This window comes from Typopeltis vanoorti, chromosome 17, assembly GCF_054136105.1.
Source record: "Typopeltis vanoorti isolate ZY-2024b chromosome 17, IOZ_Tvanoo_1.0, whole genome shotgun sequence".
Classification (NCBI taxonomy): Eukaryota; Metazoa; Arthropoda; class Arachnida; order Uropygi; family Thelyphonidae; genus Typopeltis; species Typopeltis vanoorti.
This window is the reverse complement of record NC_143565.1, coordinates 114,578,390-114,594,026: the sequence shown is the minus strand read 5'-3', so window position 1 is coordinate 114,594,026 and position 15,637 is coordinate 114,578,390. Positions and strand designations below refer to the sequence as shown.

At 36.4% G+C, this 15,637-nt stretch overlaps 1 protein-coding gene across 10 annotated transcripts in view; it reads left to right on the top strand.

Annotated features, from left to right (window-relative positions):
• rdgA (retinal degeneration A) overlaps positions 1 to 15,637 on the top strand; it is a 168,662-nt gene that overhangs the window by 58,464 nt on the left and 94,561 nt on the right. For 7 of the 10 annotated variants that reach the window (XM_090407092.1, XM_090407090.1, XM_090407089.1 and 4 more), the window contains exons 2-5: positions 9,099 to 9,177; positions 14,005 to 14,088; positions 15,407 to 15,478; positions 15,566 to 15,622. In XM_090407092.1, the coding sequence (XP_090263218.1) occupies positions 9,099 to 9,177; positions 14,005 to 14,088; positions 15,407 to 15,478; positions 15,566 to 15,622 (292 nt within the window). Of the gene's footprint in view, positions 1 to 7,851; positions 7,977 to 8,591; positions 8,999 to 9,098; positions 9,178 to 14,004; positions 14,089 to 14,539; positions 14,686 to 15,406; positions 15,479 to 15,565; positions 15,623 to 15,637 lie in introns of those variants that run through there. The other 3 variants (XM_090407095.1, XM_090407097.1, XM_090407098.1) reach the window with 3 other exon arrangements.

The following is a 15,637-nucleotide window of genomic DNA, read 5'->3' as shown; positions in this document are numbered from 1 at the left end:
CACTAATGACCCAATTAGTTGTGATCTTCGAAATATCTTTCGCCTCTCAAGAGATCGTTAAATTCCGAAGCTTCTTAGCCGTAGCGACACCTTGATTTCTTCCTTCGCCTGACTTGGTGAGCCGATACACTGCCGTCTCTATTACTATGCATCGCACGCCGCCTTTCTCCTATGTCTTTCCCATAATGCACCGGGACATTTGTCTTTCTGACTGCGCTCACCTGTGGGCGCGTGACAGCTAGCGTGTCACGTGATTCATTAACGTCATCAAAGAGGTGGGGGGTATTTTTAGAAGCCTGTGATACGGTCACACAATGCATAAGGTGAGAGGCAGATAATCGGGCACAAAATTGTGCCACGTTACACGCGCAAAAAATATTAGTTCTTCATACACGTGTCTTGGTTGAAGTGGCTCGTTACCGGCAGGTGCATTGTTCGGAAGTGAAAACTAAGCAGTTTTCAAAAAAGGCTCCTTTAGCTGTTTCGTGGAATCAAGTCCCTATTGCTAAATGCGATTTGTTTTTAATATCTATGCCACCGCTTATTTCATTTTTTAAGATTATCTCTTGGAGTTCTTTAATGATGGATTTTTCAATGGTGGAGGCAGGGACTACGGGCTAGAGATTGATTTAACCCTTCAGTCGTGCCCGACTCTTGGTAACTTTGTTCTTGCCAAGTGTTTCTGATGAGATTTTTACAGGTTCACCATTGTTTTTACCCATTTTATACGGGCTTGGAACCTGCTATTGCTGACGAATCAGGCCTATGGTTGGGTCGTAAGTATTTATGGCTGTAAATCCGTGTGTGTGAGTTTTCACGGGCCCGGTTTGCCTGTTCTGAGGGAAGAAAAACCCGTTTCCGGTGGTAAAAATCCTCTACCCCCGTATGAGACCAGATAAAAGTTCTTCACGCCATGGACGGGTCGAACCCAGGTCTTTCCGACCAAATGGGTCCGTCTATACACTGAGTTACGAAGGCTCTAATGAATAGAGATCCGTTTTATTAAAAATAAGAAAAGAAAATACTGAATTTTCATTTTAAAAAATTGAAATATTATTAACCGAAATTTAAATGAATAAATTTCCGTTTTGGATTTCCTGAACTAGGAAAAAATTCTTGAAAGAACTCATAAAATTCTGCTATTTAATCAACGTGAACATAGTGTTAATTAGAGACGCCAAACTACTAGTAGCTTCTAAAAATAACCGATCAACAAAACAACCAGAGAAGCATGTGACCGAAAACATTAGTCTGAGGGTAAAAATCATAACTTGGAACAGACATGATAAAGGAATTGAAAACACTGACCACTTTTGTCAGCTGCACTTTCTGCTGCGACAGGAGGAAAACGCCCGAAAAGTTGCCTGTTCCGATTAACGTACACGATTGATGGAAGGGTCACGATGTTGAGAAAGGCATGCTGCTGTAGGCTCATCCTATCCACGTGGATGGATTATCTGCAGATTCTAACGAATTACCGAAAAGGGCTATTTAAACTAATTCCTTTTAATAGTAATAGAATAAAAGAAAAAATATCAGTAGTGTTCGTTAACGAAATAGTAAAACAGTTCAAATATTCTTAAGATGCACGAGATATTCTGCAGCCCTGAAGGCCTCCACCATTCACATCAAAAGTTCACATATTCTGTAGGATGAATGTCGGCAATTAAAACAATGTGCGGTCTATGATTTGGAAGCGGGATTGATGAATGCACCTGATGGCTTGTTTTATGTCATTCCACTTTAAACCGGGTTTATATCATCGAACTGAACACTTTGAGTGGTATGAAGATTGCACTTCATGATGAAAAAATATCACAAATTAATGCACCTGCCTTTTCTATGCTTACGAAAACATCTTGACCAGCTGTAAAAGTTTTTCTATTTTTGGAGGCCACACAGCATTTTTCCACACTCATTGTGAGACATTTTGATAAAACTGTTATAATTTACATTCCACTTATGTACACCCTCTATCCAAAAAAGAAACCGAACTTTTCGAAAATAGAAAAACTATTGGCTCCACCTGTTGTATCTTTTTGTTGTCGAAAGCGGCAACCTTCATTAGTATTGTGTCAACTGTTTATGGCATTTGTTTCATTAGAAGCTGAGTTGTGCCAAAAGTGACGGTGTGTTTTTGACGAACGGTGGTTAGTCACGATATTCATGCCGTACGCGACGAATTCTCGCTATCAATCGCTTCAAAACTCATCATTGGCCGTTTGGCCAGGTGGAACGAATTCTTTGTGGATAATGCCCTTGGAATCGTAGGAACAAATCAGCATTGTCTTTACTTTTGACTTCTCCAAGCGACTTTTTTTCGGATGTCCCTCTTCGCGTGGTCTCCACTCTGGCGCTTTGTTTCGGACTCATACTGAAAACACTAGGTTTCGTCAAAAGTAACGAAACCTGGTGTTTTCAGTATGAGTAACGATCGTTTCAAGGACGTTTGATTCGTTACGAGCTGTTTTAATGAGGTCCTTGCAGTGTTCAATTCGAAACATTTTTGATCGTCGGTCCACTTGTGGGGAACAAATCGCTAATTCAATTTACGAAGGCCCAAACTCTCAGTCAAAATGTTGTGCTCAGTTGAATTTGGAATCCCCAATTCATCTTCAATCAATCTCACAAACGATTTCGGGTTTCCTTTGATGAAATCGCACACTTTTTGGATTTTAACTTCTCTCAGTCCAGTTTTTAGACGGCCCTGGTTTTCGTCGTCCTCAAGCGTCTCACGACCACTTTGAAATCGCTTAAACCACTCGTAAACTTGAATACCGGATAAGCATTCATCACCGTATTGTTTTTGAAGCATTTGATGCGTTTCGATAAAACGTTTACCAAAATTAACAAAAAAGTCAATTGCAGCTCTGTGTTCGAAACTCATTTTCCGACCGTTCGTCAAAACACACTGTCAGTCTTGGCACTATAACTCGGCTTCTAATAAAACACATCACAAACAGTTGACGCAATACTAATGATGGTTGCTGCTTTCGACAATAAAACGATACAAGGTGGCGCCACTAGTTTCTTCTATTTTTGAAAAGTTAGGTTTCTTTTTGGACAGAGGGTGTACTTAAGAGTAGGATTCACATAAAACAGAAATATGCCTCCACCTCTGTATAAGACTGGCTAACTCAGAACATTTCGGCTACCTTCAGCTGAAATGTTCTGATGAAGGTTCTTCGTGTCCAAGGCGAGATTAAAACTCGTCTTTCCAACCAAATGGAATCGTCGATACGATACCTTTTGTTATGAGCCATTGATTATACTCTAGTATTACTGGTATATGTTAGATCCGATACATTGGTGTTAATAATTCTGGAATACTTTAAGGCTAGATGAATAAAATATTTAAAATAATTTTGTAAGAGTTTTAATAAAGTTAAGCTTACTTTAAACTGATTATTTCAATTATTAGATGAGAAGCAGCGCAACATGCAAAGTCGAGGAAATTTTTCACGTACATTTGCAGATTTCGAAACAAGAAAATGTCTCAACATAATCCATTTTCGATTCCATATTTCAATAAAGAAATATATATGTGTGTGTGTGTGTGTGTGCTCAAATTAACACGTAATATTGATTCCAAAAACAACCCCAAACCCCCCTTTTTTTTTTTCTTGGTACGCACCTTCAAGAAGATAACCTGAAAATTATCACGACCATAACTTATGTTAATGTTAAATTACGTATTTGCTAATTTTTCCTTACTGAAAATGCTATTAGTTGTGAAACATCCGACGTGTAGAGCATTTTTCTCTGCGTCATTTAACTATCTTGACAACTAATACGAACTTTATGTATGGGTGCATGCACAAGTACACTTTTTATACAAGTCTTTCTGATCAAGGTCTTTTATGACTCAGGATATGCCGCCAGTGCAACGTACACACACACCGCCTAGCTGACAAAGCCAGGTTGTTTCAGTTAGAAACGCTGCCCCCCCCCTACCCGCCCCCACTCTTCCGTATGCTATCAAATCGGAATCTTGTTAAGGTAAGCAACAACTGTGTGTGTGTGTTACATGTATGTGTGTAAAGTATATTTGCTAAGACTTCGATAATGCTATTTGGGGAATCCACAGAAATGTTGAAAAGATTGCATGAGTGTTGTGCGCATGTCTGTTTTTTTATTGGGAAGATTGCATTGTGAAGAAGTGAATTAAAGGATATAGTTGCAAATAGTTGAACTCCGAGGGCTAACTACTTCAAACAAGTATTTTTTTTTTAAAAAAAGAGGTAAATATTTATTTTCTATAAAGATCTGCTATCGATTTAATTTTAATTTAATAACTTAAGTCTCCGGTGACGTCATTGGGAAAGATTTTTGTTTCTGTGCTAATGATACGGTAATGGTTTGTGTAATGCCGCTTCGTAGCTGGAATGTCTATTTTTTTCTTTTCTTCAAACCTTAATTACTGAACATCCATCGATTATTTTCTATAGTTGTGTATCATTTTTTAAATAGTTTTAATGAGTGTATCAATAAACGTTGAACTAAATGCCCTTTCTTACATAACCTATTTTGTAAACTCTTTATGGCCTAACGAAAGCCATCATTGAGGCTTAAAGCCACTAAATATCTCCCTGCATTATTTAACTGCTATATTTTTACTCGTAAATCAAATGTTTTCACCTGTAGCTAACCTTTCTTGGAGAAGGACGCCCCTGATATATGCTTTGAATGTTTACGTTCTATGACTCCTTGGCTAAGCAGAGATTGATCACTTTAATATATATAAATTAATAAATATTTTTGAAGTCTATTTTGTTTTTCAAAGTTTAATTGATGAAATTAATTTTTTTTTCAGAAAATGCTAAAAAGTCAGTACACCATTTTATTTTTTATATACGATCGTTTAATCTCAAAGAATATCAAGATTTTTTTTTTAATGTTTGTTTACATTGTTTCTATAAAGCGTGCATTTTCGGTTAATCATGTTCTGATTTTAAAACTTGATATTTTTATAGAAATAAATATTTAAATCAAAATATTAAACTATTGACGCTGATATGTGCTGAGACTGGTCGCTGCAAAAACTTTGCAAAATCAGCTCGATTACGGGGATCCATTTACGCTCGACTAGTGTATACTATAATTCATTCTGTTGTCAGTGTCTTAAGCTATTAACTCCGCCTGCTAATATTTGTTTCATCAGTCTCTTAGATTCATTCCGAGTTAGGAAGGGATCCAAACTTTTTTTTTTTTTTTTTTTGTGCGTCATCACTCCTAACCCTCCAAGTCGAGGTGGGTGTCGTCTCACTAACCTTTCCTTTCATAATTGAGATTAATGACGTTAAAATTCTTTTTTCACTATGTCAGGAACCGAATGGGCCGAAATTAATGTTGCTTTTTCGGACTGGAATGAAAAACTACTTGATGACGTCATCAATCCAGCTGCTTCGACACTGGATTCTTTCCAACATCGCTTTCTGGGTTACTCATTCAATCTTATTTTAGAAACCAATAAATGCGTACTGGGGGTGGGAGTGTATTACTGCACCTTGACCTTTTGGCATGTAGACGTATTTTTAGTGGTACTTGTCTCATTACAGGCAGTAATATAAAGATTTTATTTGGGATGTTGGAAGAAGAATACTCAATTTCAAAAAGAGGGAAGTTAGAAGAGGGACACTCTTCTCAAATGAGTCTCCACTCACTATTACTATCTTCCATTTTTAAAAACGGAATTATATATTTACATTAATCATCCGGGAAACCTTTCTTACCTCCCTTCAGTTTTCACTTTATCGTGAAACAAAGAAAAAAAAAGAATGGACTGAAAAGTAATGCTAATACTTTTACAGACCCATCAATGTATCTACTTCTATCCAATAAAATGTTTTACATCTTCTTTCTATAAAAATGATACAATATATTGGCAACAAATCATCGAATTCTTCCTCATAAGATCAAAGGATGTCACGAATAAATAAATCCAACTTCGCTGCCTTCTGCGAAGAGTGAATTTAGAAATGAGTAGGCATCGTATTCATCCATCCATAGCCATCGAGAGAGAAAGAGTAGAACTGCCATCTCTTGATCAAACCGTAATTGCTATTCTTTCAAATAGTGCGAATTCCAATTTCCGAGAGATAACTTCTATTAGCCTGTGTGCTAAATCGGCTGTAAAAAAGCCTAGCAAAAACTGCTCTGCGTTAGCAGCTAGATTCGAACCCACAACTATTTGTTTTAGTAGCGTAGCATTATGGAAAGGCAACATTTTATAGGCATCAATATCAGAATATCATTTATTAAAATAAAACGGAAGATCATCCAAAATTTTGCTCGCTATCTAACACTGGTGAAAATCAGAAAGACCAAATGTAAATATTTTGTACTTAGACAATTAAAAAAATGCTCCTAAAAAGAGTTAATATGAAATCACAGACAGCCACACTACTGCTTATGCTTGACACGAAATTCTAAATTGTTTAATCCTTTATCCGAGTGTATCCAGTTTCCGCGTGAAGCATCTTCGCGACTAGGCTACTTGTATACAAAAGACGTTAACAAGACTTCATATCAATTGCCTTTGTATCCCATAATGCAAAGCCCACTTCCTTTCTGACATATATACTGCTATGCATTATGGGAAGAATCACTGTCCAGATCAGGTATTTTTATTGGTCTCATTAGAATCTAAAATACCCGCTAAATTAATGCAGAAATCATATTTTCCATATACAGTACTGTAGCATGGTATTAAACTCTGATGTAGAAAGTGCTTTGTTAACTAAGTTCATACACCTTTTATTATTTGTATATGAAGATATGAACTTCTTTAATTCTACTTTATCATGGGCATAGTCACAGGTTGCTTGACGGTAGAGAGTCCTTTTTAGGACTTCCAGGATAACGAATGGCTGTAGCCAATGAAGTTTTAACTGCGGCTCGGCTATTGCCGTTACCCAGCTATGACTAGAGCTTTTAGCTCAATAACACCCCATCCACACAGATTGTCTTCATTCAGATGACGGAATAAAGAGTCAAGGACTCAGTCCATCGCCCAGTTCTTTTAAGAACTATCATAGGTATAGGTGTGGGAGAAGAGAATGGATTCCACCATGGGAGGGTAATGGATGCGAATGCTGTAGCCAATGAAGTTTTAACTGAGGCTCGGCTATCGCTGTTACGCTCCTGCCATGATCAGAGCTTTAATAGCTCAATAACACCTTATCCATACACTGTCCTCTACAGATAATGGGGAAGATAAAAAGCATTCTTGCTTCGCCCCTTTAAGCCAGTCCTTATAAGGACTATCATGGGTATATTCTAATTAAACTAAGTAAAAACACAGTTAAATTTAAAAACTACTATAGTAGAAGCTACATTATATATAAAATAAAAAACGAAATAGTGTATCGTTATATGCTAATTAATCTCGGAAATTATCAATATTTTTAAAAGTATTATTTTTTTTGACCTTTAGAAAATAGTTCATAAGATATTTCATTAGTTGTACTAAAATATCTATACATAATGATGTTTTTTTTTAGCTTTAATCTTTTATTAACATAAAGCGTTACATTGGGGGACCTTTTGTATCCTATGAATCATATTTTCATTTCCCGCCAGGGGGATTTCCGGACTGTAACCTCCTTAAACCAATTTCCTTCCTTCCATCTCTCTCTCTCTCTCTCACACACACACACATTCGCACGCAAACTAAAATAAACAAAATCCCAAAGGACGAAGTGTGTTCAAATAGTAGAAACATTTAGTGCTTGCTGACACCTAAAGTAGGGATCTAGGCGAGTGTTGCGTCGTTTTTTTTTTTTTGTTTTTTTTAAGCTCCGACACTGACGTCATCAAGCAATATCATGACCGTGGGAGAGTTCCAAGTTTTTCGCCATTTCCACTGGAGGTATTCCGGAAAGGTAGTAGCTGTGTGTGTTTAGCATCGAAATATTCGTATTTAAATGTATAACAGGAATATTATTGCATCTTGAAAACGGAAGAAAACATGAAAAGTAAGTGTTTTATATAATTTCCTATTTCTGCATATGATGATTTCGTTTGTGCAGATTGGGTTATTAATAGGCCTTGTGTAAGCATCATCATCGCCTGTAATAATTTAACAGGAACTGTGCTAATATTTCAGTACCTTTTTTGTTGTTCATCGGCTTTTACAGCGCTAATTCACATGTGACGTCACATCCGGATTATTTACCACCCAAGAGTTTCCTCATCAAGACGAAATTTGAAGGATGCGTTCATCACAACAGTGAGCATCTTCAATACTCGAATGGCCCCTCTCTGGAGCGAGAGAAGTTTGCTCGTGATTAAGACGTCTTAAAGCATTCGCTGTGTAAATTATCCTCTTCATGTCTGGGATAGTTTAAGAGGCTGCTCATACATGAAGTGTCTTGTCGATAGGGCAAAGTGTTGCTGATAAACAAAAGGTTACTTGTTTGTTTTCAGACAGAGAATATATTGTTGGCGTTTCTATGGTTACTGCGACGTCAGAGCGTGGTGTGTCATCCTGGCAAAGCACATATTTGAAGGCTGCGAATAAGTTTCGATATGAACGAGAAGAGGATATTACTGAGTGTTATTTGTATTCACGAAGGCCAAGTCGGATGCCACGTACAATCTAAGAAAGATTTGAAGCAGAAAAGCCGCAGTTTATATTCAAAATGTTTGGAATCGGCGACATTTTAAAATCGACATAATACACTTCTAGAGTCTTTCTTTTTATTGTAAATATCTATTCGAAAAATGCTGAGCTCTCTCCAAGAATTTGTTTACGACAGCAGCACTGAGAAGATGGGATTGTGAAAGTTATCTATAAATTCATAATGGTCATGTATACTTGACACTATTTTCACATAAAGAATGAAGTTGTCGATACCGGTTTGGTCTATCTTTCCCTTGATCATTTCCCAGTATGAAATGTCGTAAAGATTTCACGGAAATGCAGACAGTGAAGAATTGGTTGTCTGATTCTCCATTAAAGTGGATTGTGGACGATAACAAAATGGTGGTGTTAAAAGTAATGGGATTTCTTGGAGTGGGATGAGGTGATACTATATTTGAGCAAATTTATTTAATTTCTTATAATCGAAGCGTTGAAAGTTTTTTAATATTTTTAGGAAGGCTACCCAAGGAGAGGAGAAGATGGCAGTAGACGCAGAGGATACAAGGATAATCCGAAGTTCTCCGGACTGGGAGGTAAGTGTCTGAACAATCGTTTTTCTGATCAATAATTCGATCATGTAAGTTACTTATTATTGTCGGTTGTCGTGTCCATTAACACACACACACACACGCGTACGTTCGTTCGAATATCCATCCACGTGAGCACCTCAATTTATATTCCACTGACCTTAATCACTCGACTGCATCTCTGCCAAGGAGACATTATCCCTCCTTCTGTGATCATCTGACCCTTAAAGATGCTTCATAGCGACCACTTAACTATAATCACCAAATGAACGCACAGTTTGATCACGCAACTCCTCGTTCAAGACATGTGTACAACTGTAAAGTACAATGAAGGGGGGGAAGTTAAAGGATATTTCTCCTTTACTGCGTAAAAGCATTAGCAGTCTGCTAATGCATGTTGGACAGTCTTCTCCTAAGCCTTCTGTACATTTCTGCATTTATTTTTTTTCTCCCGGTATGACAGTGAATTATATATCGCCTCCTGTACGATACACTATGACGCAACTAGATAGGTCAATCCTAGATGAACAAGATTCTTTCTCCTCCCCCCGTTCTAGCCATCCCACTCTTGAAAATGGCGATCTATTTTCGTCAATGTCATTCATGATAATTACGAAGCAATTACCGACCCTATCTGAAATGCTTGGTCGATCGTGGCAATCATGCTAACAGCACGGTCCACTTCAAAAATGAAAATCTTTTAAACTGAAGTCATTCTTGGAGAGGCTTGTTTTAAAATGATCAATGACTTCATTAGCTGCTTTCAAATAAAAATCAGTGTGCACCCTCCATGAAATTTATTGGTGGGATGAGGAGGAGGAAGCGGGGGGGGGTGAAAGCTAAAACCACTTATTCATCGCAGGAGATATTTGGGATCGCTGCATACCAGACTGATTTTATCGCTCTCTTTTGAAATCTGTAAATAGAGAAGGCGAGTTATCCTATAAGTACGACTCGCATGAGTTTTTACGAACTTAACAGTAGGTGGTAATCATCCCCTTAACTTGTTTATGATGAGAAATTTTTCCTACATAAACAATGTCTGCACCGATAAATCCATGGATTTATGTTCCGTTGTGGATTTCGTGATAATCTTGAATGAAAGGATTTTTTTCTTCTGAGTGTTGCACTCTTCCACCCTCCTATCACATCTCGGAGCCTTTTAATTTAACCCGCATCCTACTTAGGTCAGTCTCCTCTTATATCCGGCTGTGTGCAAGTCAACATGTTTACTTCGGTTCCTTTCTATGCGGCCTTGACATTTGAAAGCCAATGGAATTCTTAAATGACCATGACACTGCTGCTCCTGCTTGCACGAGCCCGCCCATAATCTAGATTCCTAAATTAATTTTACCCTTGGCCACCACGGTTAATTGTAACCTCCGTACATTATCCGGAACAACTGCTAAATCTAATAGTGATCATTGTAAAGGAAAAAAAATGGCGGATAGTTCGATCCTGTCTAAGTGTGTGGACAAATCCTTCAATCTGTTTCATTTTCTTTCACTCCTTACAAAATTCAGTAGATTGTCATTGTTAAATCAAAAGAGCAAATATGAAAGACATAATTACGTGAATATTTAGTCATCTTAAATGCAGTTTATAAGTGAAGACATAAATTGATTTTTTTGGGGGTGGTGGTGGGGGGAATGCATGAAGAAAAAACATTTTATTTACAAGTAGTGTTTCGCTAAATACCTCGCATTATTTTAATGTGTAGTGCTTTTAAAAACAAATCATTTCGCTCCATTACTTACTTTTTATGTCTATTCTTATACATCATCGATTATAAATTAAAACAATATTTAAACTAAGAATTTAAATAACTTAAGTTATGCCTCTAATTGATTAGGGATAAATTATTCCTGAAATTTAATATCTACAGATCGGAATGACTTTTTTTTTTTTTTTTTCTAATAATCTTCTCATTAAGTATGAATTTCAGCCCTTTCAATTTTACGGATTTTTGCCCTGCAGATAAACCACCTATAAACGTATGCCTAATGCAAGTCCATAGATCAATTGTTCCTATAAGTGCATTTTTAAGGATCTACAAGCGCAGGTTACATATATTTTTATTTGTTGACATAGGTTTCCAATTTTTATGTATTGTACACTTCCTGATTTAGAAATATCTTCGTTGTGCCATTTCTTTTTAATTAAATAATTCTCACCCATTGCTGTAATAATAATTTATCTATCAAAATTTAATAAGTTGAGCACAATTTAGCTTAATGTTTATGAAGCTACCAGTGTTTTTACACGATTGATTGATTATATATTGATTGACATGGAAGCTGGCGTCACATCTGTTTTTAGGATATCGAATTGCAAATAAACTAAACTTTGATTAAAAATAGAAACGAGACTATTACCGAAATTGATTCTATTGAATTTTGAGAAACATATTACTGTTACTTTAATCAAATTTGTGTTTTTTAAAACATACGAATATTTATTATTAACATCGAATTGGTTTTAATCGATTCACAGCGAATCACTCGATTAATATTAGCTTTTACAAGTTGTTAAAACTGCCTGCAAAAATTATAGTTCGAAGTTGTTAAGAGTCGAGTTATTGAACTGTTTTCACGAAAGTTCGTGTGCGACAGATTTACGTTATTCAGAGAACTCTGCTTAATACTTCTAAACATCCAGTGTTAAAAGTTACGCGATATCGGCTAGTTTTGTCTTGGGTATTATGACATTTGACCACTACAATTAATCGTATTCAAACGAAAATTGAAATGATCGGACAAATTTTACTTAGATATCCTAAATACCAAATTTCATTGTAATCCGTCCTTTTTGTCTACTACTTCAAACTACTTATATCAGATAAAACGCTTTGATATTCGTTTGATACTCAAGTAATGATCTATTGATAGAATCGAAACCAAAGTTGAACCACGTGAATCTCTCAACAGTGAGAATCTGTTGAGTCGTATATAATGTCTACACGTTTTTACACTTATTTCATGTCTCGGTAGATGATCCGATTCAAAAATAAAATAAAATAGCTCGACAAACTTTGTACAGATTTCAATAAAACCCACCCATTGCGGTATGCAAACACCTTTTGAAATTTTTAACTTTTGACTTTAGCATTGACAGGATTGCGAATACTCATTTCTACACTATCAAATGATGGCCTTTATTGTTTCTAAAGAAACTTTTAAAACGTAATGCAGGAATGAAAACCATGAACGACAATTGAGAAAACAAAGTACTTGATCTTATAGTCCTTATAAGGACTGGCTTAAAGGGGCGAAGCAAGAATGCTTTTCATATTCCCCGTTATCTGTAGAGGACAGTGTATGGATAAGGTGTTAATGAGCTATTAAAGCTCTGATCATGGCAGGAGGGTAACAGCAATAGCCGAGCCTCAGTTAGAACTTCATTAGCTACAGCATTGCCATCCATTACCCTCCAAGGGTATTGGATTGAATGAATCAATCACCGCATCTCACGGTCGATTGATCCAATCTCCCAAAGTACTTGATACCATTTCAATCAGTACCACTTATAAGATTATATAAAAAGATTAGAGGTTTACTTTATTAATTATGCTATTAAAATGTATTATTTCTAAAAAATGTAATAAAACTAACTAAAAAACAATTTAATTAAAGTTTCATCGATATTTTTAGCAATATTTAACACTTTTTTGTTATTTACTGCCTTTAATAAATGATTTAAGAGTTCTGGATTTTAGTTCTTCGCTCACAAATTATAACTTAACTTTGGCAGGATGGGTTTTAATATAATTTGATATTTAAGATCATTAATGAAATTTATATAAGCGTTTCAATTTCGGAGTAAGTGGGACTATTTATCTAAGAAGTTAGAAAACAGTTTAATTCCATTTCGGTTTAATCTGTAAAAAAATATAAATAAATAAATAAATATATTATTCACATTAAATGGATATTGAATCCAGCATTATTTCAAAGCCGAATAGAGCAACTACAAGAGTTTCATGCCGAATAGAGAAACTATAAGAGTTTCGGCGGATCCAAGCGTAAGCAAACCTTTCATGACAGGAGCAACCCGTAGTAAAGGCAGGGTAAACTCTGATCACTATCCTTAGTATTTCTCATAATGTAAAACACATCTCCTAGCGGACATGTATGATGTCATACATTATGGGGGGGATCACTACCCAGACCGGTTTCGACCTTTGTATAGGTGAAGCGGGTCTAAAAATAAGACGAACCCGAAAGATCTCCCAACTCAGCGTTGTTCCACTCAGTGACAGGCTCACCCCATCACCGATAAGAACTTCTCAGCATTGGCTCTACCCAGTCTAAGCGGTGGCTCCACTCAGAGACAGGCAAAAACCTCCCCCCCCCCCAAGCAGAGCCTCTCAGATCATCAGAGCCAGACCGCACCGGTTTCGACCTTTGTTGAAGTCTCGTCAGTGGGAGCCAGGCCTAGACGTAAATATTCAGGTTGAAGTGATGCAGAACTTGTACTTTACCATACGAGTTGCCAAAAAAGGTGTCACATGACAAATTTTAAATTTTTTTAAAAATTTAATTTAAAACGAATATTCTTGGCCGACGTACGGTAGCAAGGTACTACAGGTTTACAAAACACTCGTAAAAAATTATCAACACTGATCAGAAAAGAGAAATAACGATACTTTAAAGTGTTTACTCAGGATTATAAAGGACTGATAGTGAAACATTAATTTATTTTTTTCTCAAAATTAAATTATTTTGCTAGACGTCATGTTGAATTAAAAATTGCAACCAGAGAAGATAACTTTTTTTTTTTTGCGCTTATTATCAAACGGGCTTGTCTTACTGGTTTTCATATTTTTTTTTTCAGGAAACTGCCATTCTTGAGGATCACATGTGGACAGTTACGAACGCATCTGGTGATCTGTGTTATGTGACTGAAAAAGAATGTACGGTAAGTGACAAAAAAAAAAAAAAAAAAACAACGACAAAGATCTCGATTATCAAAAACGTGCAATGCTTACTTAACCCGACATCCTTTACCACTTGTTTGTTGTACATCTGCAAATCCAGACGATTCGTTCTCGGTGTTTGTTGTTGTATGATAAACACCATCCCGCAAACTCCTGACCGCTGGTGCCCTTTAGGAAAAGCTCTCTCTCTAAAGCTTTGAGCTTCTTCGCTTTTTTTTTTTTTTTGTATACGTCATACGTAAGCTATTTTCCTTTGACCTCAAAGGTCTTGTTACTCGTCTGGTAAAGTTATTTTAAGGACAGCAAATTTCCGTCCGCACTAACAGCGCACCAAAATAACTCACGGTTTGCTTGCACACATTCTTAGTATACTGTAAAGATCTGAAATTTCTTTATCGCAAACACGCCTGATTGCGTTGCACAAGAAAAATGACTTGGAGGCAACAAATCACTGCATGTTTAACGAGTATCGCCTTTCTTTCTTTCCATCTCCGCTGTTAGATGAGTGTTGTGTCTTAATAGCGTATCTAGGCAACGAAGGATTTGTGAAGTTACAGCCTATTGTACTACTGTGATTGGTAAACATAGTCTGATTATCCGTTTTTTTTCTTTTTCTTTTTCGCCTGCTAGAAATAGAGATGATGTCACGGGCTCCAAACTAAAGACATCCAACATTTATAGAATGGTTACAATCCCGAAGAACTTTTCCAATTACAGTATTTATATTCTCTACAACGTATGCAGCCGCCTATTTCAAATGTTTATCCACGACTTGCATTATTATCATTTGTTTTCTTAATGGTCCCTATCGAACTACTTCGCTATCTTTTTATTTATTCATCATTAAAAGATAGTGGAGAGACCTTGTTTCTTTTGATGTACAACAGAAATTTTTCTCGAGCATATTTTTAATATAATTCGCTTCCTGATCTTGATGGATGTTTCATTCGTTCGAATACTAGGGTCTGTTATGTACCACTTTTATCTGCAAGATCCATTATGTAACGAAGAGGACCACATGCCTAACCTGTAAATGGCTAATTCTTTTCTATTACCCCTGTGAGCATTGAAGCTACTTACAATAGTAAACCCATATAATTGACATTAAGTGTCGTTCACGTAGCATACAATATTTGTTGTTTGACAGAAACCAAATGGTTGTTTGTTCTCTTTAATTTCTTGTTTTTTTTTTCTAGCTTAAGCAAAAACAATCAGTTTAGTATCATGACTCTGTGTTCCATCTTTGACTAGAATATCGCCTTATATCTCGTAGCTAATCGAGTTCATTTATCATTACAGAAGCGGGGTCCTCGGATGAAATGTTCTGCATGCCGAATAACTGCCCATAAAGGCTGCATTCTTACAGATAAGGTAACCTTATTCAATTAATTGCTCAGAATTGTTTAACCTACTATAGTACTTTGACTTTACTCTTAATTCTTTTGTTTGTTTTTGCAGATCAAATTTGCCTGTAAACCCACTTTCAAAGACGTTGGAATCAGGCAATATAGAGAGGTTAGTTCAGCCTAA